At 38.1% G+C, this 26,140-nt stretch overlaps 1 protein-coding gene across 5 annotated transcripts; it reads right to left on the bottom strand.

The window, feature by feature from the left end:
* Positions 1–1,986: 1,986 nt before the first annotated feature.
* Positions 1,987–25,418, bottom strand: ppp2r5cb (protein phosphatase 2, regulatory subunit B', gamma b). 5 transcript variants are annotated; one of them, XM_026341016.1, is made up of 16 exons: positions 25,307–25,418; positions 24,697–24,756; positions 22,070–22,235; positions 11,760–11,959; positions 9,266–9,376; positions 9,054–9,146; positions 8,784–8,914; positions 8,621–8,680; positions 8,405–8,513; positions 8,226–8,279; positions 7,559–7,729; positions 7,297–7,424; positions 7,073–7,174; positions 6,801–6,873; positions 6,251–6,367; positions 1,987–4,936 (listed from the first exon to the last, which is right to left on the bottom strand). In XM_026341016.1, the coding sequence occupies exons 1-16, from the start codon at positions 25,331–25,333 to the stop codon at positions 4,805–4,807; spliced, it is 1,734 nt and encodes a 577-aa protein (XP_026196801.1). In that variant the 5' UTR covers positions 25,334–25,418; the 3' UTR covers positions 1,987–4,804. The 5 variants fall into 5 exon arrangements, with proteins under 5 accessions (XP_026196801.1, XP_026196802.1, XP_026196803.1 ...); XM_026341017.1 differs by having other exon boundaries at positions 22,070–22,232; XM_026341018.1 differs by lacking the exon at positions 6,251–6,367.
* Between the last annotated feature and the right edge of the window lie 722 nt (positions 25,419–26,140).

The raw sequence follows: 26,140 nt of genomic DNA, 5'->3' as shown, positions 1-26,140 counted from the left end.
ACTTTTGAGCACTGTTTCCATGGCGATAGATTCTGACATATCCTGTCGTGACAAGATGTTTTTTGGTTGCAAAAACCGGGGAAGGGGGGGGGGGGGGGGGGGGTTTGCACAGCAAGATTGGAACAGTGACAGTGAAAGAAGGTTGTCACATCACCCTGATCACAGAGCAATTAAGTTAAAAAAAATTAAAGGAAGGAAGGAAGGAAACGCATCGTATTTGAAGTTAAGAACGAGAGCACGGCGCTGCGTCTGCAGGCAAAAAACAATGAACCCCGGTGACCTCATCTGAGAGCAGAGAGAGAGAGAGAGATACACAGACTCTTTTAACCACCCACAAAAACCACTGACGTAATTTGATATTCAGTGACGCATCCAGACCAGAGGAATATTTCATCTCTAAGATAATTGGGATACAATGTGTTGATAATGAGGCAAATTGGGGTTGTTGTGGGAGACAATTTGCATCCTCATTAGAGCAGTCATTTAGAGACACAGACTATTATGCTACAGTATTTTGTTCGTTTACTGTAAATAGGGGAATGTATGTTTGACCCTGATAGATTCTGTGTGCATCCATCAAATTAAATAGACATTAGTAAAGTATTTGCACGATCGCAGGGGAAATATTAATGTCTTTTTTTTTTCCCCCATTGTGTCCTAATCAGTGTCACGGCAGGAGCCCAACGTTTGTGTTTAAGAGGCGAAAAAAACGTGCAGGGGTCTGTTTGTTTTCTAAATCCCTGCAGGTTCATTTGAGTTCAGTGAAGATCCCAGTAGGGGTGCTAGACACAAGAGGGAGGGAGGGTGCAAAACCTCACTGCTGTCTAAAAATGATCAGAGGAACTTAAGTGACCTCAGACGAGCCAATTTAGAGAGTGTTGGGGCAAGTGTGAATGGCTGATAGCAGCACCTAGCAACACCTAAAGAAAAGCAAGCGGCGTCCTTCAAATCAGCCTGTATGAAAATATGACTGCTTCTGAATTAGACCTGAATATCAATGCACGCTTAGTCAGAAATCCATGAATTAACTGTGTGATGTGTCCTTATTCGATGACTACAGCTGAATAAAATAACAGAGATTTCAAACAAAACCAAGCAAATCTGAAAATGTAACACGGGCCTTTGTTTACAAAATAAAATAAAATCAGAGCAGTCTCTAAACAAAATGCAATAAAATCTAACTCGGATAAGTTAAGTACACTTCTAAGCTCAATCTTGTTGTGTTTGTTTTGTCCTGTGGTAAAATGTGCAGTTATATGGCTCATTAAACAGAAGCTCATCCTGTAACTCCACACTGCAGTGCTCAGGGTTGCTTTTCTTGTCCAGCAGGTGGCAGCAGTGGCTTGCATTTTCAAGTCTAGTTTGTCAAATTTAAAAGGGAGAACTAATTACAAATTACTGCTGTATGCAAGATTAGAAGAGTGGGCTCCTTTATTTTTATTATTTTTTACTCATTGAGTAATGAGTGTTGCTTCTTATGACTGAAGGCCATTTCAAGAAAACACTGATTGAAAGTGAATGAACAAGCTGTCAACTAATGTTGTATCACTGATATTATTTAGAGCAATTTTATCCATTTTTTTAAGCTTAAGTGTGTGGTTTTGTTTGTTTGATTCCATCTGTAGCCTCATCTATTCTACACAGAAAATTCATTACTAGGTCTTTGACTGCATTTACTTGTGTCAAGTGCTGGTTGGTTACTACAAACAGCATAGACAACTGAAGCCAACAACTGCAGCAACATAGTAGGTACAAAAGCAGCTGAACAGAAAGAATGTAAACACATTTCTATCTATCTCAGGCTCTTAACAGGATCATCTCTAATTTCACATAGAAACTGATGCTCATTCTAACCTGACAGACACAAAAAAAACTGCACATTGCTCCTCTAGAGAGGAGCGATGTGGTTATTTGGGGCTGGTGTCCATCAAAAGTGCTGCAAGGGGAAAAAATACAGCTTGAATTCAACAAATAATGACTCATAAGTCAAAGTTTTTTTTTTTTATAGGATGAAAATATAAAACTCACATGTTCTCTTTATTTGCTGTATATAGATAGATGTACACCACTGGAGATTTGGATAAAACCACACAAAAAGCTCATGTATGTAGGATGTCAACACAAGTCTGGAGGTGAAAAACAAAAAACAAAACAAAACAAAACAAAAAAAAAAAGGAAAAAGATAGATTACAAATAGATTTTTAAAAAAACTATCCAAATCCTATATGAAGTCTAAATGGAAATAGTCACATGTGTTGAAGTCTGTGCCACATACCAACTGAGTTGCTAATAACCTCTGGATTCTGTACACAGGATAATTTGTACAAAATATGAAATCTACCATTTAATAATAGTTATAACATAAAAGTACATTATATGTACAGTATTAGATGAAGCCATTTAGTATGAGACTTATACTAAAGGACACTTGTAATAATCATTCTTTTTAAAGAAAAAGAAAACGAAGCTTATGTAAAATGAACAGAGCTCCAAAGAAGCCAATATTAAAGCCATTTCAAGAAGAACAACAGTCACCTATGGGACCCAACAAGGTGCTCCAGCAGCACTGCCCGACAGCCAAAAATCCAAGGGCGCAGATTAGTGAAGGTACGGCATCACTTCCCTTTCATCAAATCCACTGTAATACTCAGGGTGGAGAGGGGTGAGGTTTTTGTAAAAGCCTTTGGTAAATGTTGTTCTTCAAGACAAACATGGAAAGAACAGAACAACGCTGACTGCAATATTATTTACAATTTGCACATTCAGTTGAAACACTGGCAAAAGGTTCTGCTGGCAAAGGAAGAATAAAACCACAATAAACAAAGAGCCTGCAAGCATCCATAGGCAGAACAAACAGATTTCCAAACAATGAGTCCTACAGGGTTGTAGTAGGTTTTTAACTGGAAAGGGGCAGGGGAAGGGGGGCGGGTAGCCAGTGTGCAGAATGGGGTGGGGGGGGCGTCGAACAGCATTATAAATTAAAAGTGGAATGGGACAGCGGGCGCACAGAATGGAAAAGTTGTGACAGAGGCTAGCTCTTATGGACACGCACCCAGGGGAGGTGATCCCACACACCGAGACAGACAGCATCACGGATTTCGACTCTCACTAGTTCACTGTTTCAGTTGTGTTTCTATGTTCTTTCAAGTTTTCTCAGGAAGTGCTTCATTTGCTGAAGTGGTTTGGGGCAACCACTCTGCTCCTCCTCTCTAGCTTTTAACTAGAAAAGTAACGTGTAGCTTCAACAAGGCATGTGCTGGAGTTAAAGCGGCTGAGCACGGACTGGAACGCAGCTTCTTATTTTTTCTTCCTTTTTTGAAAATAAAGTTTTAGTATACACTTTTCATCATGCTACTACTCGATTCTCCATTGAGCAAATATCCCCTTAGACTATAAAAGGCACTGTGAAAAGAAAGGCTTAAGTTTGACCTCTTCAAACCAAACAAACCTCATCTATGACGCAGTCTAATCTCTAACAAGTGTTTTATAAATAAAAGGGTCTTGCTTGAGAAGAGTAGAAAAAGCGATCGGCACAGCACAGCGCCTGCCTGTTTGACTTCTGCCATCACTCAGCAACATTGTGGAACGAGCAAATGTAGCTCTCTGACCTCTCATGAGCCTCAGATGAATGACACTGACTTGTACTGAATGCTAATGACCACGTTAAAAACACTGGAACAATCGCGGGAAACCCAAAACAAATGCCTCGATGCCCTCTCATGAGACTGGTGCAGCTAACTGGGCTCGAGCTGTACTTGTCCCAAGCACCAATCAAATTGATCTAATAATGATAATGAACTCATCTGACCACAGACACACTCCACAACCTGTGTTAACTTATTGCCTACACAATTAAACACCGAAATTATTGAGAGAGGTTGGCACTGAAATAGACTGCTATGCAGTTTTCTACAAAACAGAGATCCGGTAGATGTAAAACCTGACCTCAGTTAGACCAGCACTGTTTGATGAACAGAACGTTGTAATCCAGACACACTCTGCTGACAAGTCCCTGATGACCCTGTCCTGATTAACAGAATGATCAATAACTCTTCATGGCTAATGGAAAATGAACTGAATAAAAGAGCAAAACAAATAGCATAGCAAGCAAAACGGTTAGACAACAAGTGTGATTTACTTTGAGAGGACATCCTAATATACTATGTAGGAAAAAATATAAACAGCTGTCTAGTTTAAACATTTTGAGAAAATATCTAATATTAAACATATAGAAACAACTGACATTTTCTCATCATCTGAATTTTTTTTTTAACGAAGAAGTCCAGTTGGGGCCTCATATTATTTTTACAAGCACCTGACATCTATAAAGAAAAGGCAAGAAGAGAAGACAGCTCACACATGTGCATACACACAGAACAGAACACCTGAGAGAAATGACCAGAAGGGGGCAGCACAGCTCCCCAAAAAACACAACGAGTTGAGAGGACAGGAAAAGAGAAAGACTGAGGAAGGAAAGGAGGGAACGACACTACAGTGAAGTTCACGGTGCATGTCATGGTCATGAAGCTCCACAGATGTCTCTGCTGGACAACAACCAGGTGGGGAAAAGGGGAGGGGGAGGGTCAGTAAGGACTGAGCACCGCTTGTCCCAAAAAGCTGAACCAGGCCTAGATGTGTGGCTTTAGACATTTTCCATGTCAGCTGGAGCCGGGACTGTTCAGTTCTGTTGTTGTGCTGGGATGGGCTGAACGTGGATAACAGAGTTCTGTTGTGTTGGCCTCTCGGGGCCTGTGGTTTCTCTGTGGATGCTGCTGCTGGTTTGAGGTGGATCTGTGGGCGTCTCCTAGTGGCCGTCGTGTGTCAACATTTCCTCCGCTCTCCTGTGCAACTCCAAGGCCGTGACAGTGGAGATATCCTTGGGGAGCTCCGATTTCCTCCTCATCAGTGGGCGCTCTCTACGCTGATCTTTTACGATCTGGACACAGAGAGAGCAGCAACATTCAGCAATGACACACTCTACCCTGCTTCACCGATATTTAACTTCCACACTGTAGTCTGCCTGTCAAGGTAAACAGAAGTGTCATTGTGTCATCTGTCATTTTTCACCTCTGGAATCCAATCCAAGCAAAAACATATGACTTTTGACTCCTCGTACACACTTTGGAAAAAGGACATGTCTGATCTGCGCGTCTAACCAAAGCTGTGTGGTAATATGATAAGTGCCAGAACGCTGAAAATGACATTCTACAACATGAAAATGTAATAATAATAATAATAATATTTAAAAAAGCATCATCCCATGTAAAGGCAAAAAAAAAAAGGAGTCAGGTTCTTCTGGTTTGCCCTTTGTTCCACTTGGCAGATAAAAGACAGCTGAGCTGGGACAACACTTTGCCAATCACATGAACAATGTCTGTTAGGTTTGAATAATCCTCAAAATAGGAAATTATTTATGGGACTGAGTTAAGGAGACTGCTTTTCTTTCTAGTACCTGAAATAACCTCAAAGCTGGCTGCACACTTAATTTAGCATAATATCCAAATGAAAATTGTTTTCTATTTTCCATTTCTGTGGAGTTTTTTTGAGAGAAAAACTAAAATAATAATAATAATAATAATATCAAAAGTTTAAAATTGTAGTAGTAATTTACTACTGTAACTTTGGAAAACAGCAAAACATCTCATTAAGTGGCAACTTTAGACAGAACCAAACAATGGAAGTTTTACATCTGTGATCAATTATATTCACTCAAACGTATGGCACAGCTTCCAATCTTTATTTAAAAGAACGACACAAAACCAACAGGAGCACAAAGGCCTGTAGTTATTTACCATTTCTTTATTCCTTTTTATGTAACTTTTAGTAATATAATTAATCAGTTACTATGAGTTGAACCCTGATATGCAGCAGAAAATGGATGGATCCATTACAAAACAACGAGATCACCAAAGGTTCTAGCTAGTAGTAGTCACAGTTTGGTACACATCTAAAACTCCACAAAAAAGCATTATACAGTGTCCACTGACTACAGTCAAGCAAAATTTAAGACTTTTAAATGCCTTGTATAATGTTTTTGTATAATGTTTTTAAAGCAACTGAATTTGATCTTTTTTAAAACATTTCCATTACCTGCACATATGCTCCAAAACTAATAAAACACAACAGTCCTATTTACCATTTCCAACCAGTTCAGTAGGTCTACACAAGGCAGTCTAACTGTCCATTGAGTCTAGTGTCTTATTGCATCTATTACAAGCCCTGACAAACATGTTTATGGCACACTCGTTACCTGTGTGGCTTCCTCCTCTACTGTTTTCTTTAGCATATTGACATCATCTAGCACAGGCCCGTCTGTCTCCATGTCCATCGGACTGCCTGAGCCTACTGAGTCAATGTACATCAGAAACTGTGCAGACAGAGGAGGAGAGAGGAACCACATTATAAAGAGTCTTTGCTTTTCCACTAAATGCGGAAACATACTCATTTTAGTACTAGTAACTTTTATTAGTAACTTTTCTAGTGTGCATGTGTGTTTTTATTCAACTTTAAAAAATCTTTTGTTTCAATTTCAGACTCATTTTGCAATGAACTGCTCTTAACTGCCACCACATGTTCGTGGAAACGGAGTGACTCGTTCATCCAACTCAGCTTATTTATGTTACACTGGTGAATGGTTCATACTGCGATTGTGCAAGCACAACTGAAGCTCTTGTAACAGACAGAGTTCATTGTAATCAGAGAACAGAACTATTTGAAACAATACTCAAGTTCTTTATGCAAAACTGAAATCTGACGTCAGCCAGTGACTATCTGCAATATTAATAGAATTGATGGGTTACCTGTGGGTTTGACTTTGCAAGATTCTCAATCTTCAGCCATGCTTCTTCTCTCTCTTTCCATTTGGCTTTCTCTCTGACACAACACAACAGACAATACAGAAACTGCTTCAAAGGGGAAAATTTACTCTCAGATATTGATGTCATCAACCAGCTATGTTCAAAGCACAGTTTACTTTTCTGGCATAATATCTTCTTAGTCATTATTTCCATTTCTGACATTTGTAGAATATATTCTACGATGCGTTGTAGGATGATTTGAATGTGGGACTTACTTGCTTTTCTCTGCTCTGAACTGTTGGGTACAGTCATCAAACAGCTTCTGGTTCATCTCCATGAAGAGTTTCAGAGCATTATAGATTAATCCGTGGATTGTCCTGTAGACAAACAAAGATCATCACGGGTCGCTTGATTTATGTACTTAGTGTCATCACAACGTTGCGTCAGACAGACAAACACACAGACAGACACAGGGGGGAAAGTCAGTGAAGTGACTCACTTGTTCCAGTGGGTCTTGGAGTTGCGGTAGAGGGCTGGGAACATGATGGGCAGGATGTTGGCAGCATTGTCACTAATCAGGCTCATGATGTACTCATTATTCCAGTAATACAGAGCGCGCTCTGCCACCTAATCATACATTAGTTACATGACAGGGTTACATACACACACTAAAAGCTTTCATGGAAAATATATTGTTACCTCTGCATGTGTACAAAAATAAACTAAAACACACATAATGTGTAGTGGAATGGATGTCAGACCTGAAAGTGCGGGCTGGATACACACTTGGCCAGCTGTCTGAAGAGGGGCTCCATGACTTTGACAAACTCTGAGGGCTCAATAACATCCAGAATCTCCTCCAGTTCATTGAGGAACATCACCTCTTTCGGACTGTGAGTCTTTGGCCAATATTTTAACAAAGCCATCACCGTCTGTACACACAGGGATAACAGGCTTGTTAGAGAGGGAGAAGTATGCTTGAACAGCAAATCTGTCGAACTAATAATGTGTTAGCATTGACTAAAGTTCTCTGGCACACCACAGACACAGCAGGGAAAATATTTACACAAATGAAGCACAGTCAACTATGTTTATACTTTGTTTGTATGTACTTGTAAATCCGTGTGTTTGTCATTTGGGATTAAGATGCTTTAAATCCCCTAAATTCAGATAGTTTGTTTTCCTGTCTATTGTTACAGCTACACAAGTTCAGCAAGCAAATATTGGATTAAAAACAATTAAGACGCATTTCCCTCGCCCTTGAACATGTAATATCGACCTACATGACATATTTCTCAACCCTGTCTAAACCAAATCCTCCAGTGACTGTCCAGAGTTAAAAAAATGACAATAATGACTTGACTGGAATTGTATCTTTAAGAGAACACAACAATATTAACAACACAACATTAATAAATCAGACTTTACCGGTTCTGTGAGAGTGCTATCCTTCTCTAGAAATTGTACCACACAGTAGGCCAGCTAAGAGAAAAATACAACATATTATTATAACGCAGTTACAAAACTACAGTATTATAAAACACTGAAGCTACAATATTTTGGTCATGGCTAAGCAGAGCATAATTGCACATTGACAAAGGACTTACTTGTGGGTGATATACACTGAGAGACTTGACTTTGTGTAAAGGCAGCAGGACTTTCAGAAGAAATATCTTGTGCTCTTCTTTCAATGGTAATGCAAATCCATTGATTATGCTGCAAGTACAAAATGTGACCCTTGTAAACACTACTGAAAACGAACCAAACAAAATGACCCTCAATAGCAGGAAACTTTTATAAATGCACCTCAAAAAATATCTTACCTGCCTAAAATTTCCAATAATTCTGCTATTCCATTATGATGTTCAGTCTCATAAATGAACCTGCAAAAAAAAAAAAAGCAACCAGAAACATTAAACAAAATACACTCCATCACTCACAACAACACAGGCACCACCATTGTTTCTAATTTGCATGCTCACTCACCTATAAAATATGTTATTAATCTGTTTCCTAATGTATGCTCGCAGGCCCAGGAACTTGCCATAGATACGATGCAGAGTGGTCTTTAAAAAATCTCTTTCCCTTGGGTCTTCACTGTCAAACAGTTCTAGGAGCTGCAGAAGAAAAGGTCAATGGGACAGTGATATCAAATATATCTCAGCATCAAATACAGAGTACAATGACAGAAAACAACAGATATTCTCAAGCAAATATTTACAATACCACACACAAACATATATTGTATGTGCTCACCTGCATTACAAACTTCTGGTCAATATATTTTTTGGCTATGTTGGGTTGGAAGTCAGGCGACTCTAAGAACCGTAAGAAGAATTCATAAACGAGCTGTGGATGAAAATAAGTGATTAAAACACTTATTAATCACTGCTCAATTGATTTATTCTCATTAATTTATATTCAAAAAGCAAAACCTTCAGTGTGTCTACTATTTGTGTGATGTGTACCTGTAAATGTGGCCATGCAGCCTCTAGCGTTGGCTCATCTTCTTCTGGGTCAAATTCAGCACCTGTGGGGTTGGATGATGGCGGCAATGTCCTAAACATATTCACAGCAAACTGAGGAAAAAACACAGGTACAAGTAGGTTAGCTCAGCACACCACTAAAGATAGGAAATTCATAATACATGTTTCAACACACAAATCACAAATTCATTTTACCATACTATATTTAGATTTGAAGGATTCTAATACTGCTTAAATCTTAAGAAAGAAAGAAAATACATTTTAAATAAACTAAGAAAGAACCACTGAATAATGTGAAATTTTTTAATTATGTTCCATTAGAAGTTTGGCCTACTTATAACACACAGAAGAATAGCAGCTCAAAACTGAACTGCTGTGTTTCACAAGTGAGTAAGCAACACTGCCTTAGCCTTACGTCTTACCAGATGATGACCAGAAGTCGTCTAGTCTAGATAGCACTGTAACGATTGGTTCTAAAACACGTGACTGCTGAAATAACTGACTGAATGTGGAATTGTGAAATACATCAGCCACAACATTTGATAATCAAGGTTGTTCAATTAGTGATCAATCTACATCACTGCAAATAATCAATAGGTTGTGTGGCAAATGACAACCCCTCCCCCCCTGCTCTGTCATGAAACTTTCCCAAACCAAAACTGAATTGAAACATTGTGAAACAGCATTTCAACTGTGAAGCATACATTTGTTCCCCTCTGAGTCTATTGTCACTTTCCAGACAACACACTCCCTGTACAGATAATCAGAGCTCAAAACACACTCACTCCATATCATGTTTTATATTCTTAGTAGAAACCGTTTCCCCCAAGAGAACTGCACTAATGGAAAAACAGATTCATGTCATGTCATCCAAAGGTTTGCTAAAATATTGTTCTAGACTATCAACACTGAGGTTTCATGCCCTGAAAGAACAGGAGCTTGAAGGAAAAATTAAACACACAGCCTTAACATAAGAATACACGTTTTATGACTATGAAGGACTTTACCCTGTCAATCTCTACTTTGATGATGAAAGCCATCAGTGGACTTCAAAGAGTCTTTGTCTTTAAGGGGGCAGCAGAAAGGGGCTGCCAGGAATAAGAGTATATTTTCATGCTGATGCGGCAGCTCTGTTGCATTTTCTGCTGTATTGATGAAATAAAGCCACAGTGAGAAGGATGAGGTTGAAATTTGCACCTTGATCATCTGCAGTTTACCATGTCGTATTGAGGCAGGGCTTTGATTAACATCAAAGGCTTTTTAATTTGGCTTGGGAAAGCGAACCTGGCACCATAAACACATCTAGGCCACAACCTCAGAGGAACACATTTCTAATAAATATACAGTAGGAGCTTGGTGGAAGCCACACTGAAGGCAGACTCAGTGAATGCATGATTCAGGTTTGGGGACATCAAATGGGTTAGAAATCTTTAGACACACACCACTATGTGGAAAACAAAATAAATGAATCACTTAATAGCTTACCAATGATTTAAAGAATAACAGTTGAGTTAAGTTAATATGACACAGATATTTGGGTTCAAACTGAGGTCAGTGATGCTCATGTGGGTTTCCTATGACTCAGTAACAAGTCAAAAAATAACAACTAAATGTGACTGAACCCATACTGCTAGACATACTGGAAACCACAGTATGCTGTCTACCCATAAAATCTACCTACATTTTAAATTGCAGATTGTTAAAAGAATGTGAAAGCCTCAGCTACTGAATCAGATAGGTCTTCGAAGTTAACCCTATTTACTAATCTGCACAAGTGCCCCTTATATGACTTTTTATTTAAATAAGAGTGCGACATGACAACTCAGGAACATGTAAATGAGCAATTAGTGAGTTTTTAAAACAACATACTGTACTGCTATCTTACCTGACTGACACAGAAGTCAGAAATAAAATGTTTAATGGAGCATAATATAATAACATATAATGACAAAATAGCATTACTAGGTAGCATAAGCCTAGGCTATCCATCATGTGATTATGGCTGCCAAGTTACCAATTTAGAAATTTAAATTAGGAGAGATCCTCAACTGTATAAAACAGTAAAAAGGCAACCTGTTAGCATATCTGAAAACTTGCTGTTATAAAACACATTATCTTCAATTTTGCATTGGATTGAAAATTACAAAATTTTTTAAAAGGCACAACAACTGCCAAGATTTCACTTAGTTAAACTTTGAGCCATCCACAACAGCAGCCAAAGCCGTATCTACAGAGCCTTTTAGTCTTCCTTACAGTTAAATAATGTGTGGTAGTAACTAACCTCAACATGTCCAGTGCTCAAACTATCTATATCTATATCTATATAATTTTTTTTCAAACTACGCAATTTAAATAATTAAATCTAAATCAAACTTAGTTTAAAAAAAAAAAAAAAATGGCTTTGGACTGTTAACTTTCTTTTATGTGAGTGCAAATGTAAAATACAAGTCCAAATTCACTCAGTTTGAATACTGACCACATGAACCACCTCTGGATAGATGGGTTCGGTGATGACGTTCCTGTTGTGGGTGATGTACTCCACCATCTCGCTCAGCGCTGCACGTTTTACTTCCTTCCATTTCAGGTCACTCAGTGGGTCTGAGACAAAATCAAAAAGGACGCAGCACTGCCGCAGTTTCTGGATGAATAATTTCTCCTGTTCTGCAGGGGGAACGTCTAGGAAACAGATACAGAAGTAAGGTGGCAATTAACACATTGAAAATAATACTTTACAATACTGTGGTGCGATGTACCATGTTAATTTAAAATTTTGCCCAACAAAGATATTATCACTACCACATCAATAATGAAAAGGCTCTAAATAAGCTTTAAGGTATACAGAGACGCACCTGTCCCTTTATAATCATTACTTTAAAAATCATTCCACACTTTTTTGCAATTACTGCACCCATCATGTGTGAGTCAACCTCCATTCTGCACCAGCATGCATGCTGGTATAGTCACCATATAAGAGCTCTCGCCAATAAATTAATGAGCAGCGCTCTAAATAAACAAAACATATCAATTTATTTAATAAACTGTATTTATTATAAAAATAAGGGTCTAAGTGAATATATTTACTTAAATAGCATGCCAAAAAGGCAAGTTTTGAGCTCACCTTAAAACAGATTTTCATGAACCCTTAGATAAAGACAAAGATGCAGAGCTCAGAAGCTAAATACAGAATCATTGAGGATTTTTTTTTTTTTTTTTTTTTTTAAACACACTTGAGAACTGTGACAAGTCTGCTCCCAAGGGATGTGAAGGGCTTCCCCAATTCGTGCTTTGTGACTTTTCAAACTAAAAAGGTATAAGGCCATGTAATGCAAACAATCAAGCAAACCAGCAAAATCATTTTATCATTATTCTAAACATACAACTAACAATGGCAGCAGGGATTTGACAATAACTATAATGTGTACTCTCCCTCTGGTTCTTGTCAGAATGTCCACAGCATAATTTTGTGTGAAGTGTAATTGGTTTAAAGCCTATGGTTTTTGTCAAGACCAGATGAGACACTATCACTACAATAAGTAAATGTATTGCACTGAATAAGTAGCAATGATAGAAACTGCTGTCATTTCATAGGTACTGCACTGGAACACTTTCACTAAAAGAAAAACTGGGTTGCCTTCAAATTGATAAAATGACAACAAATAAACAAGCAATAAATAAAAAGCTCCTGGAGATCAAGACTCTCACTTGCCCTAACTGTTCAAAGGGTTATAAAAAGAAAGAAAATCCAAAAAAGAAGACTGATAACAACATAATGTCACCTTAAAACATGTGTTAATTTGTTCACGACAGCCAGTGATTTATAAGTCAGCTTTGTCTCCCCATTAATAATCTGTATGTAAACTGGATGTGGCCATGGTAACCACAGACAGAGGCAGGACTTTGGACCAAAGGGGTGAACGCTACTAATCAGAGATGCATGCAACAGTTTAAAGATATTCTGCTCAACTTTGTGAAAATCAAGGAAAAACATCAACCTGTGCATTAGAGAACACACACACACACACACACACACACACACACATAAATAAAAATAAAGAAGACCCTAAAACACGGCTATATCATTGAAGAAGAATGTTTAAAAACTTAATTGATCTCAAGGGAAAAGTCCAAGATGTTTCTATGAAACATAATCTAAAAATCAATGGAAAGAAACTGACAGTAGAACAAACAAAAACAGGTTGTTTCAGATAGGATAGCAGTACAGTAGGTTGTTTTAAAAATGTTCACTAATTGCTCATTTACATGTTCCTGAATTGTCATGTCGCACTCTTATTTAAATAAAAAGTCCTATAAGGGGCACTTGTGCAGATTAGTAAATAGGGTTAACTTCGAAGACCTATCTGATTCAGTAGCTGAGGCTTTCACATTATTTTAACAATAACAATAAGTATGACAAATTAAGATAGAAAATGTGCGTAGGGCAGCCTCACTTCAGGAGATGAAGTTTAGTCACTTTGACTAAAAGATTCTGCCAAATGAATAAATGCAAATGTAACCTGTACTCTCACATACTGTGAATGCCATAAATCATATTACTATAACCTCACATCAGAATGCAAAAAATAACTAGAACAGTAAAAACTAGTGTCAGATTGAGGAAAAACATTTGCATTTTAGGCATATGAATGCGGCACCCCAATCATGTGAAACTCAGATTCCAGACCAGTGTAAACAGGTGATTTTGCTTTTCTGAAGCTAACACCGACACATTTTGTGCTGACAAACACTAGATGATGTTTACTGAAAGTGTGCACCACAAAACCTCACGTACCTACAAATAACACAAGAACAACGCATTTATACACACACACACACACACACACACACACACACACACACACAAGTAAAAACAAAAAAAAAAGAAGAAAAGAAAACTAGACGAAGTCAAAGCACAGCCTCCTATACAGAGAATAGACAACATCTTTAGTTTAAAGTCTGCAGGTGACATGCAAACTTCTCTAACTAATTTAGCTGTTGCAGTAAAAAAAACTGCTAATACAGTAGTCTGTGATTACTAACTTCGTAGTATTTCTGTGCAGTCCTCTTTTTAATATTGCACTTGGGGAATTGGTACCAACATCAAAGTGTATGCCAAGCAAAAATGTAATAACATGCCACTGGTGAAATAACTCAATCCTGAAATGTTTAGTACTGTAGCCTGTGCACACTCCCACACATAGTAGAGCCTGAACCTGGGACTGACAGCAGCATCAGACGGACTTTCCCTACACCTCCATGTTGTGAGTCACAGTAGTACAGCAAAACGAGACACAGCTGCCTGTAAATCAAATATTTTGCCTATTTATTGATCTATTGAATTAAAGATACCCTGCTCAGATTTTCCCTAAATTATGTACATAAAAAGCATTTCAATCTTTGGCGGGCGAGGCGTCATACAACTTGTTCTAAGTTAATTACAGCCCCAGGGCTTGCTTGTTTTGTGCAGTACCTTGGAACAGGAGTGCAAGGAAACTGATTACAAAACATTTGAGCTTATATTCAGAAATGTAGAATAGTGATATGGCTCTAAGTAGCTCTCTAGTAACATTATACTTGATCCTCTTTATCCAAACTACTGGTCACAAACAGGACACAATTGACCACATAAAAGTTCAAAAAGCTGCAAGTGTGCTTTACTCCTGAGCTTTGGCTACCACCTCTGTGTAAAACTGATGGAGATCTGTTTTATATTTATACATTATGTAAGAAACGCCGCAATATACTTTTTCTCTCTCTTCCTTTCTCACAAGCTACAGCTTAAAACAGTGAAGCTGTGCTGAAAACCTTGCTGACATTTTCTTTGTCCATCACAGCAATGTTGCTCAACCTGCTTCTCCTTTAAGATAAGACATCATTGATCCCTAAGGCAAATTTCTCTTTAGCAGACAGTCCTATAAAAAAAGTATCTAGCCCTGTCTAAATGAAAGCTAAACTCTCTAAACGCATGAGATAGTTAAAAATACAAAGAAACATAGCAAATATAAATGTACATCATCAGAAGCTTTTAGGTTTATTTAGATGAATGGAAATGACAATGACACAAATGACAGGTGATTTTAGGTTCAGTACACCTGTATCTGAAAACTTTGTGCCTGTTAATAAAGAGCTTAAACATGGGGTCTAACCATGAGTACCTCATCTCAGCAGCCTCCGAGTGCCAAGAGGTCTACCATCTCCTGTTACACAACAGCACTAGGGTTTCTGAACAGGCCTAAAATATTAAGGGACATGCTGTGCAACTGCAGACTTCACACACAAGCCTCTCTGCATGGATGGGCAAATAACCTTTACTCATCTAAAGGCTCCAGCTTGCACACAGGAAACCACTCATGAACACAAATTAGACATAAAAAACAAATCTCCAATCCCACAGTCTACAGGTGAATGTATAATGAACTCATTAATGAAGCAGCATCACTGACAAATGTTTGGTACCCACTGTGTGTCCCTACAGACATAGGCTAACAAATGCAAATTAGGAGAGGTGACTATGAGCTATTATTTGTCGGCAATTATCCCCATTGTTTTAAACGCCACAAGGCCATTAGCAATTTTGCAAATCACAACATGAGACTGATTCAGAATCCTAATGGAGACAAGACACCACAAACCTAAATACAAAACAATACAGACACAGAAACTGACAAGCTTTGACCTCACTTCCTATGACATCAGCAGTCTTGACGGGGGGAAGGGAGACTTAAAACTCACTCATTCCTCACTCTCTCACTCTTCCTCCCTGACTGTAGCTAAGCTATGCAATGTCTTGCCAAAACCCTTCCCTGTTGACATACAAACACAATCCCCCGCTTCCTCATCCAGAAATATCATGCCACCAACACTAACAGGGTAAATGCTCTCAGTCTAATGCAGTAACTTTAAGTAAAGTGAACCAACAAAAGTTGTTTCCTCCACAAAATCCAAATTAGCAGCTCCAGTTGCTAAATGACAACGTTCTTTCCCCATCTCCTCTTGAAACACACAAACACAGAGCAGGAAAAGAGGTAAACTTCCTAATCTCACCTCTAAAATGCATGAGGGCCACAGACTGGAAAGGCCCATTGGAGCCTGATGCATCCAGAACCATTCCACTGGCAGCTCTAGTACATGCCAACATCAGTGAGCCGAGACAGGAGACAGGGGAGAGGGCAGCCCAGGCTAAGGCGAGGAGCCAGCCTCCATTTTAGCACGAACACTAGGAGCAGAAAATGAAGCTCCCCTGCTGCTGGAGGGAACCAGCTAGTTAGTGATGTCATCCCCCACTGCAGCTACCCCGTTGGCTGGCGGCAATCACGTGGACTAGCTATCAGAATAAATAAACATGAGGAAAGGGATTGGCTAGTGGGCTGAGAGGGAAGGGGAGGGGGATCGCTACTGTGATTGGAGCAAAGGCAGTTACATCTGTCAGGAGTTTTAAAGCACAAACTACAGATTCAAATTCAAGTTGGCTTGTTCTGAATTTGTTATAAACATAAAAATAACACAAGGAAAGAAATATTCCTAACATACATGCAGGCTGCTTAAATCAGAGGATGGGTAAAGTGATACTTCTCATTTCTCATTCAGACCCAACAAAAACCCATACCACAAATAATATAACAAATCAATCAACAATTCTCAGGTCCGACTCAAAACATAACAAATATGTAACCACAAGCTTTAAGAATAAACGCCAGAGTGCATATTTCCATGTTTCTTGCTTAATATAAAACATTTCTAAGATGTAAAAGAAAAACTAGAAGTCAATAATAAACTGAGAATTATACAGGACAAAAGACACTAACACTGCTGGTCAGTGCGTTTTACTTATGTGACCATCTGCACGTGTGCTTTCTTTGTGTGTGTGTATGTTTTGCGTGACAGATGGCTCTCCAGGAGTACAGCCCGAGCCCAGGTGTATGTGACAGAGAAACAGGAAGGCAGGAAGTCTCAATGTGAGCAACACAGGATGTGTATATGCAGTCAGCAGCACTCTGTCTCCGCAACAGTGGGGAAAAACCTTGCACTGCAAAGCTGTGCAGGAAAAGGGCACATATACACTGACGCATACAGTTACATGTTTAAAGTTAAATAGATTCACTATACTCACACACTATGTGGAATTAAGTGAGCCCTTCAAATACAATAAACGTCCTAAATAAAGTAACAAAACCTTTTTTCTCCCAGTCAGCTATTACATTTTAAGATCTTATAAACACATGCAGCCTTCCATATAACATCATCCTAGTAGAAAACAGAGCTGTATCACAGTGTGCACTTAGCCATAGCGTATTCATCATGACATTTCTATGACAACACCATCACCTGTTTCCATGTGTACTTTATGTGTCACCATGCTGCAAGGATCAAGGATTTACATAAACACATACAAACAATGTACAGTGAACTTACAACCACTGTATCCTTAACAAAGCACCATACAAATCTTTCCCATTCCCGCATTTTTAAATTGTGAAACATTGCTTAAAATTTTGTAATTTGGTATTGTTTGCTATCAGTTTTGGAGGAGCAATCCAAGTTCCAAGCAAATGAGAAACTAGGGGAAAAGTCATTTCCTGCGCAAACTGGCTCACCCCATGAGGATAAGCATTTTATAACTAGACTGCTAGTAATGAAGACTGCCTGTTAGGGCTGCAAATAACATACTAATATTAGAGTATGCCTCCCTAATACCTTACAGCTGAAAAAATGTCTATGCCTGAACACATATAGAGGCATTGACTATTTATTTGAAATATGCCAAAGCAGAGGACATAAGTTGTACTTTGATGTGAAATAAATATTGCTAATAATTTATTTTTTATATTAAATATAGCTGTAAAAAAAAGGCCTTCAATCAAGATACAAGACGCATACATAATATATAGTTATAGAACTTTAGAGAAAGCACAACCATTTTACACACATAATGGCATGTCAGGGCTCCTCCCTGTAGGTTTCCACTTTTGCCCTAAAAAGATGCAGGAGGTGTTGTGATTATTCAAGTCAGGATGTCACTGGCATTAAACAAGGTTTCTGGATATACAGTTTGTAAACTCATGTCAGAAAGTAGGAAACATTGTCTTAATTAAACTAGGTAACAATTTCAGTACGTATTCAGTATGTCTAGTCTAGCTTGTTGTATTTTCCAATAGTAATAGTGGGGGTATTCCAGATGCAGCATCTGGTGTGAGTGTATAAAAGCCTCTTTCTTGTTATTAGGTTCTCTAGTCATGGGGCAACCTCCCATCTGAAGATCTGTTGTTCTGACTAAGACATGTTAAATGTTCTCCAAATGGTCATTTGGCACATGCATTCATCAAGCTTCAGCCTTTTTGCTGTGTCTGTGCTATTTCTGGTATTGAAAAGAGAGTGAAATTGCGGGGCATTATAACTTCATATGAATTTATCATCGGACACACTAAAATACACAAATCAGTAGTTTAGTTACAGGTCTGCTGATCTTCAGTGTCTTGGCACTGTGTAATTCACGCTTAAGGCTCAATTCTATTTGGAGAAACAAACCAACACAGCTGAGAACACAAGCTCTTTTAACAGTAGCAGTACCTAATTTTACCATAAGCAGTTTCCAATGATAGAAACGTAACTTTATTCATATCCTGGAGAAATTCTCACTTATCCGCATAATCTAACACTTTATGAAGTGAGCTATTGTAGTACAATTGTATAATATGATGTGGTTTTACTCTGTATGGCTTCTAAATATAAGCTGAACAAAATCATTATTTTGGGAGTATTACTTTGGGTCTCAGCCAATCACAAATCGTATTTATTTCTTATTCATTCAAGTGGAAATACCCATGGCACATACATACTGCTGCAAGACCTGACTGTGTTACATAACTGACAAATATATTATTATAATACATTACTTTTGCTGGTTGAACCAGATAGCAAATAGTGTGCGTGTGTGTATGAATGAATGTGTGTTAAATTGTAAAATATCATACCATAACAACATACCAACAACCTATTGTGTATTACAAGGAGAACTATGGTTTACAAAACCTATTGCTTACATGGGCTGTTTGCTAGCTAGTAATCGTTTTGTGTTTGTATTTTCATATGAGATATCTGACCTGGCAGCAAGTCTCATGAGATGCAGGAGTCTTTTCCTCTACCACTTGCAGGTGTGGTAAAGGAAATCCTTCTCTGAAACCTTCCTTGCCTGGTGCATCCTGCTTTAAGAATCAGCAAACCACATATAATAACAAAAATACCTGCTTGAGTTTGAGTTTCAGTGCAACTCCCATCTAGGCAGTAAAAAAAAAAAATGCTGACCCTTAAAAACAAAGAACTTGACAAAGATGGGACTAAGATGAAATATAGAAGACTATGTTTTAGTTTTACACATTAAGTAATCACTATAGCACATGCACTTTCTTACGCTTACAAAATTACAGACAGCTGTTCTTTATGGCAAGTGATGCAACACAAACACACGAGCAGAAGCTACATCTTTCCCTTCCTCTAATATTTTAATAGAATTGGGAATGTGTGTCATTATAAAACAGTTTTTATACATAAAAGGTGCACAATATATGGACACAGTATCTGGAATAAATAATTATGTAAGTTTATCAAAAATCAAGTTTATTTTATTGAAATGAATTTCAAAATGTTATTGTTCCTATTACATGACTTATATGTCATGTTTAACTTTGACACAGGTAGGTTAGACTAGAATTATTGGTTGGTTTTTAAGATTAAAATATCAGAGGGAGATTGTATTACATTAATATCATGACAATTGTTAGCTCCACCAGTGTAACTGAAATTCTTCGAGCCAGGAGATGGCGACAAACCCTGTAACATGGATGCTACATGCAGGATAGTTTTCAACTCATACAGCAGCAACAACTGTGGTGCTGTAATATTTGGCAAGCATGTTTAAGACTACAGGGAAATAAACAGGCACCTGTAGAGCATTTATGTCCTGTTTACAAGCTGTGGTCAAAAAGATTTCTTGCTGTATTTTGGTAGAGCCTTTGAAAATGAAGTATTTATACTACTGTGCAATAAAAATGCAAAAGCTGGGACATTTAAATTGTACAATAAGCACACTTTGTTGTGGGAGTTCATGGGAAAGGCCTGTTTCTGGTCAGTGCTTTGAGAGTCTTGCTCCAACCTTGTGGCTCTGCAGGACAAGTTCACAGACATGTGTTTCTACCAGGAGGTGGTGAACATGCCTGGAATGAAAACAGGCCAAGCGAGGAGCCTGTTTGGACAGGACTAAGTGATAACATCTACTGGGCCACTGCAGGATAATGTTTTGCAGAATGTTATCAAAGCTCTCATTGGGGTGTGGGAAGTGAAATCAAGTTATTATTGGCTTATTGGTTTTTTGACACAGTACTAGCCTAATGGTTAACCAAGATAAATATATTTTATAGTTGATTCAACTCCTTTATGTGCCATCTGATACTAATCTCCCATTAAAGAATGGTGAACAAATGCATGATGCACAATAACACAAAAGCTGCTTTCATCTCAAGTCACAGGTAGTTACTCAAGTTTGTTCTATTGGTAAAGTCTTTTAAAAAGAGAAATAACATTTGTAAATTCTCACTGAAGAGGAATGTGGCCTTTGCTCTAGTGAGTTGCAGAGAGGTGCACATTGGAAGTAGGACATTCAGGCTTAAGGAGCTGCAATGAAAATCAAAACTTGGGCACTCTTATCTAAGAAAAATATAAACTAAAACATTCAATGCATTATAAAGGCCAACACCAAAGTTTGTCTTAAATGGGCTGCTGTTCTAGGTTGAATTTTGACATACAAATTATGTCATCCGACATCCGACTGAAATAAGTGTGTGAGTGAAACATACAGACATGATCAGTCTGTGCTATTGCGCACCTCCAGTAAAATTGGCAGCTATTTTAAAAATCATTAGACATCCTGTGAAGGCATTTCTCACTATTTTTAGAATTTTTACAAACCACTCAATCAATCAGTTAACAGAGAAAATAATCAGCAGATTAATTTATAATGAAAATGATCATTAGTTACAGCTGGATACATAATGGTTCAAAAGATCTACCTCAACCAAATACAACAGTGAAATCCTTAATGCAAATTCAATAATAATAATAATAATAATCTAATTATATGAAATGTAATAGCAGCAGTAACACTGATATTTTTCCGCATCGAGTATGTTTAATTTTTAAGCAAATTATTGTGATAATGGGATTTCATTCTTTTAAGAGGCCTTGTAACAGATAATACTGACTTAAAGTAAATATATGCAAATATCTGCCAATTTGTCTTCAACAAAGGAAAGAAGAGAGCAGCAATAGTAAGAATAGCTGCCGGGCATTGCTTATCTGGTCACTGGCAACATCCTGAAGCACAAGCACCATGGAATTAAAGCTTTATCTCTGGATTACCACTAAATATAGATGCTTGGGTTAAATCCAGCGCAAAGTCCATGCCATGTACGTCCCCTGTTTTCTTCCATGTATTGTGTAATGTCATGCTCAGCCTGGTAATAAAATGAGTGTGATGAAGTAGGGGATGCCCATAGAAATTTTTGTTCAGAAAGAATGTGGAAATAACTGAGTGTGCACTTTTACATACCACTTTTACGTTTTTTTCTCATGTATGTAAAGAATAATTGAGCTCTATGCATCACATCTGGTTCTTTTTTTTTTTTTTTAGTTCAAAACAGTTTCTTTACACTCACTCAACTAAGTGTAAAATCTAAAAGCTAAGCTAAATGTATACACACACACATGCGTGCGCACGTCACTTTTGAGGGTAAATACCTTTGAAAGCAGGCAGTTTCTGCAGCTCTCTGTTGTTGCTCAAGCTGAAGCGAGAGGAGCTCTGCCTCTTGTCCTTTTTGACAGGTGTCTGGGAACCTGGCTGCTTCCCCTTTAACAGCTGAGTGGTAGGAGGAACACTATTACTTGCCTTCCTGTTAGAGCTCTGCTGAAACAAGGGAAAAAACACACATTAGTGACACTGAGGTAAGAGCAAGTACATGCTGAACAGCAGTGTGAACCTCATTTAAACCTAATTTAAACACAATCTGCTAAACACTCTGACTGCCATATGCTAAATAGGTAGTATTAATTGCATACAGCATGTTGCAATTTTCACAACAAGACAGTCACTTGCATTCTTTACCTACAGTCATAAAATACTACATTTAACTTTGAAGCTGTGTCAATCTGATGGAATTTATCAGAATCATTTAAGAGTCAGCTAAAGTTGGCTACAGTCTGCAGCACTACAAGCCATGAGCTTAGGAACTGGGCCACTAGCAAGCTGTCTAGTAAAGTGGTAAATAAAGCTAAGCAGGGCTCTAATAAGAACTAGAATACATGTTTGTGTACTACAATGATAGGCATTAACTCTTAAGTTCTATTTTTAAGTTCATTAAGCCACAGTTAAAACATCTGTTACTTATATTTATAACATAACAGTTGTTTGTTGCCAAGACAGGAAAAGAATACAAAAGACACCTTTCTACAGATTATATAAATTTGTTTCACTTTCATACACATATGGTAACAAGAAGTACAATGTATGAGGCCAAGGGAAGGGTGGGGGTAGTATCAACAAGAACAGCTGGGAGCCAAGCAATTTCAATTTTACACAAGGTTGTGTATTTGCAGATCTGCTTCATAGCTGCTGACACACAACAGCATGTAGGACTATTACACAGCAAGTGGTAGGCTGAAAGCACAGCTTGAGAAAAAACAGAAAGAAAGTGTATTCTAAAGGTGAACAGGGGACAAAATACTTATAACAATTCTTCCTAACTAACAGGCAATGAGTCAAACAGTAATACTTTTTGTAAAATTATAAATGTGGGATTTAGACTAAATGTTCAGTATATGGGATCTAAACAGAGAACTGACGAGTGTGTGCCAAGGCAATACTAACAGGTGGTGAGCAGCCTTCACAATATGAATATTAAATGTCTAGGACCACCCTTTGCTTTTCAAGTTGCACAAACAGCTGTTAGCTGTCATACCAGCCCTGAAGTAAGCGTGTCAAGATTTTAGGTTATCTTTGCAAAACGATAGCCCACAGAACTTAGAAGAATTAAGGAAGTTAAAATCTTTTCATAATGGCTCAATGATGTTTAGACATGGTGTTATGGCCACAGAGGTATTTGCTGCATTTACTCTTGGAATAGACAGCGATTAAACCATACCATGCACCTGTCATTTTGAATTCGCTCATATTAATTTATAAGTACAGTATATTACATAATAATCTGACATAGTGATTAAGGCCAAATGCCTGTGCTTTCAACGATGTGTAACAGTTGTAGGCTGAAACTACCCTTTGGCTGTTCCAGATATGATCCGATCCAGATGTAAGCAAAAACATCAAAATTAAGTCTGATCATCTTGCTTGTTTGTTTATTCTTTTATTATACACCTTGACAGATTACAAAGAAATTGTGCTTTAACTTTTGACACTGTGGTGACCCAAGATGAACAAAGCACTATCCCATTGTAATTTGGTCATGTCTGGCATAAGTTGCTAAAATATTGAACACTGTCCTCCTTTAGTTTATTTGGATGTCTCTGCAATCTTTCTTAGTAAGAATCATGAGGCCTACACAAAGGAAACTTCTGGAATTTAGATATTCAGAGACACTTCACCATCTATCTGATTCCCCCCATCTTTGTATTAACACACCTTTGACTCTTGAAATTAAAATTACAAAATAAATAAGAAAATCATAAAAGGTGGGGAAACTGTAGTGGATTCAATGTTTTTGTTTAGGAGTACCAGTTGCAGCTGTGCTAATATTTATAAACCATAAACTATATGATAAGGAAAACTCTGAATATGTTATACCATTTATACTGTGTGCAATTATACAATAGCACTGTTGTTTATAATTCAGCAACATATGTGCATTACTGATGCACTTTATAACACTACACTGTTGCTGCACTACTGTTTATACTTTTTTTTACATTTTGGTTTCATCTAATATTAACTATTTATCACTCGTTGTTTTAAGGGATCCTAAGAGCTGCAAAGTCATCTCTTGGTTTGTACTACTGTGTGCAAACAATGACAATAAAGATAATCCCAACTTAAAGATAAAGATACATAAATCACGCTGTCTGTTTTACAACGTGTTACAACACATAACACCAAGACCTCCTAAACGTAGTAGTCGTTATGGTTTTGAGAGTATCTCAGCATTGTCATATAGACATTCCCCAAAAATCACTTAAATGGACTGTGGTGAACAATGATAATCCAGCTGCCGGGTGTGTTGACTCATTATCTCACTGATAATGCAGTCCATTTTCAAACAGTGTCAGTGTCATATCAGCAGCATTTAAATTTAAACTTGTCTCAGACAGACCTACTGTCACCCAGGAAATGACTGAAAAGATGCCCTGATTTAGCCTACCTCATGCTCTGAATTCTCCTGTCCTCCACTCTTACTGACTTTGCCAGACTTAGAGGACTCCTGAAAGGAAAAGTTTAAGTTATTAGGTCAACTTGACATTAGCGCACAAGCAGGTTGACAACATCAATGAGTAGTCTAGCAGTGAATGCCGCCATGCAGAAATCCTAGATAAATATAGCATGCCTGCGCCCAGTCTCACACTCCTGTTTGAACACACTGGTTAAGTCTGCTGCTGCTAGCTAGCTAATGTTACTTCACAGTCAACACCATTCGCACGAACTCGGATTTGAGCTCTTAAAACATATAAAGTAATTCATTTTACACCTCAGAACACACACGCGATATTTGGGTGACTATCTGTATCTGCTTATCGGCGCTTTATTTAACTAAGGAAGCACAATGTCCCAAGTGCTAACATGTTGGCAGGATAGCGGCTAGCTGGTGATTACTGCTGGTTGGCTAACGTTAACGTGATGGGACACTGCGCTTGACAGCTAACTAACGCTAAATGTCTTGCTATGAGACCGGTTTATCAATAAACGCAGTGAAATGCCGCTCATGCAAACTTTATTCACTGCTCTTATAAGCTCTTGTCAATTCTCAAACTTACCTTGTCCTTTTTCGTTTTATTCGGCATTGTACAAATGTAGCCGCCCTTGCTCCCCCCTCGGATCCTCCACAACCAAAACCTTGACAACTCTCAGGGCACCTCACTGCAAGGCGGTTCAGCGTGTCCTCGCTCTGTGATTGGCTGCTGCGTGTCAGCTGACCCCGGCGTCTCAGGTTGACGCACTCCTCGTTTCGAAGACAGCGGGAGCCCCCTGCTGGTGACAGGTGGGCTACACAGCACCCGAGCTGAACTGCTGTCAAGCTGACAGGAACTTTATGTTGCAAATTTCTCAAAATATTACTCCCAGTTGTGATAGTGAAATGACAACAATTTGGCATGGAGCATGGACTGAGAAAGGTAGAAGGGAGTGAGGTATACGGAATAGGGAAGAGTGCAAAATGTGCATATCACAATGGCCAGTAATTATTTACATAATTGAATGTGTAGGTTGTAAACACAGTGTATCATAGATACATAGATTAAATAAGAGGAATATAACATATGAATAAGTAAATCATATTTACATGATATTATAGAAGCAGTGTACAGCATAATGTCTGGTCTATATGTCTGCAGGAAGTCATCTTCGTTGATCTTTTTCTGGGGGAATCATTCTCTGTGCAATTGTAAAATGAGCATTTTCCTATTTTCTAATTTCACCACATTTCATAAACTGAATACCTACTCATTTTACTGTGTCACTGAATTCTGTCTCTATCTGGCTGGTAACACCCCTATACCGCACAAGTTTCTAGAATATTTGAACTGATGTGTCTAATGTTGCTTTGCTGCCATCTACTGGAACATCACTGACTCTTAGTGTGCTTACTTTTA

This window comes from Anabas testudineus, chromosome 24, assembly GCF_900324465.2.
Source record: "Anabas testudineus chromosome 24, fAnaTes1.2, whole genome shotgun sequence".
NCBI lineage: Eukaryota > Metazoa > Chordata > Actinopteri > Anabantiformes > Anabantidae > Anabas > Anabas testudineus.
This window is presented reverse-complemented; position numbering and strand designations above follow the sequence as displayed.

Excerpts from the sequence above, each read along its gene's own strand:
- ppp2r5cb (XM_026341016.1), bottom strand. The coding sequence starts at position 25,333 with ATGCCGAATAAAACGAAAAAGGACAAG. Across the intron at positions 8,681-8,783 it reads ATTAATAACATATTTTATAG|GTTCATTTATGAGACTGAAC; the intron begins GTGAGTGAGCAT and ends TTTTTTTTGCAG. Across the intron at positions 8,514-8,620 it reads TTATTGGAAATTTTAGGCAG|CATAATCAATGGATTTGCAT; the intron begins GTAAGATATTTT and ends TTGTACTTGCAG.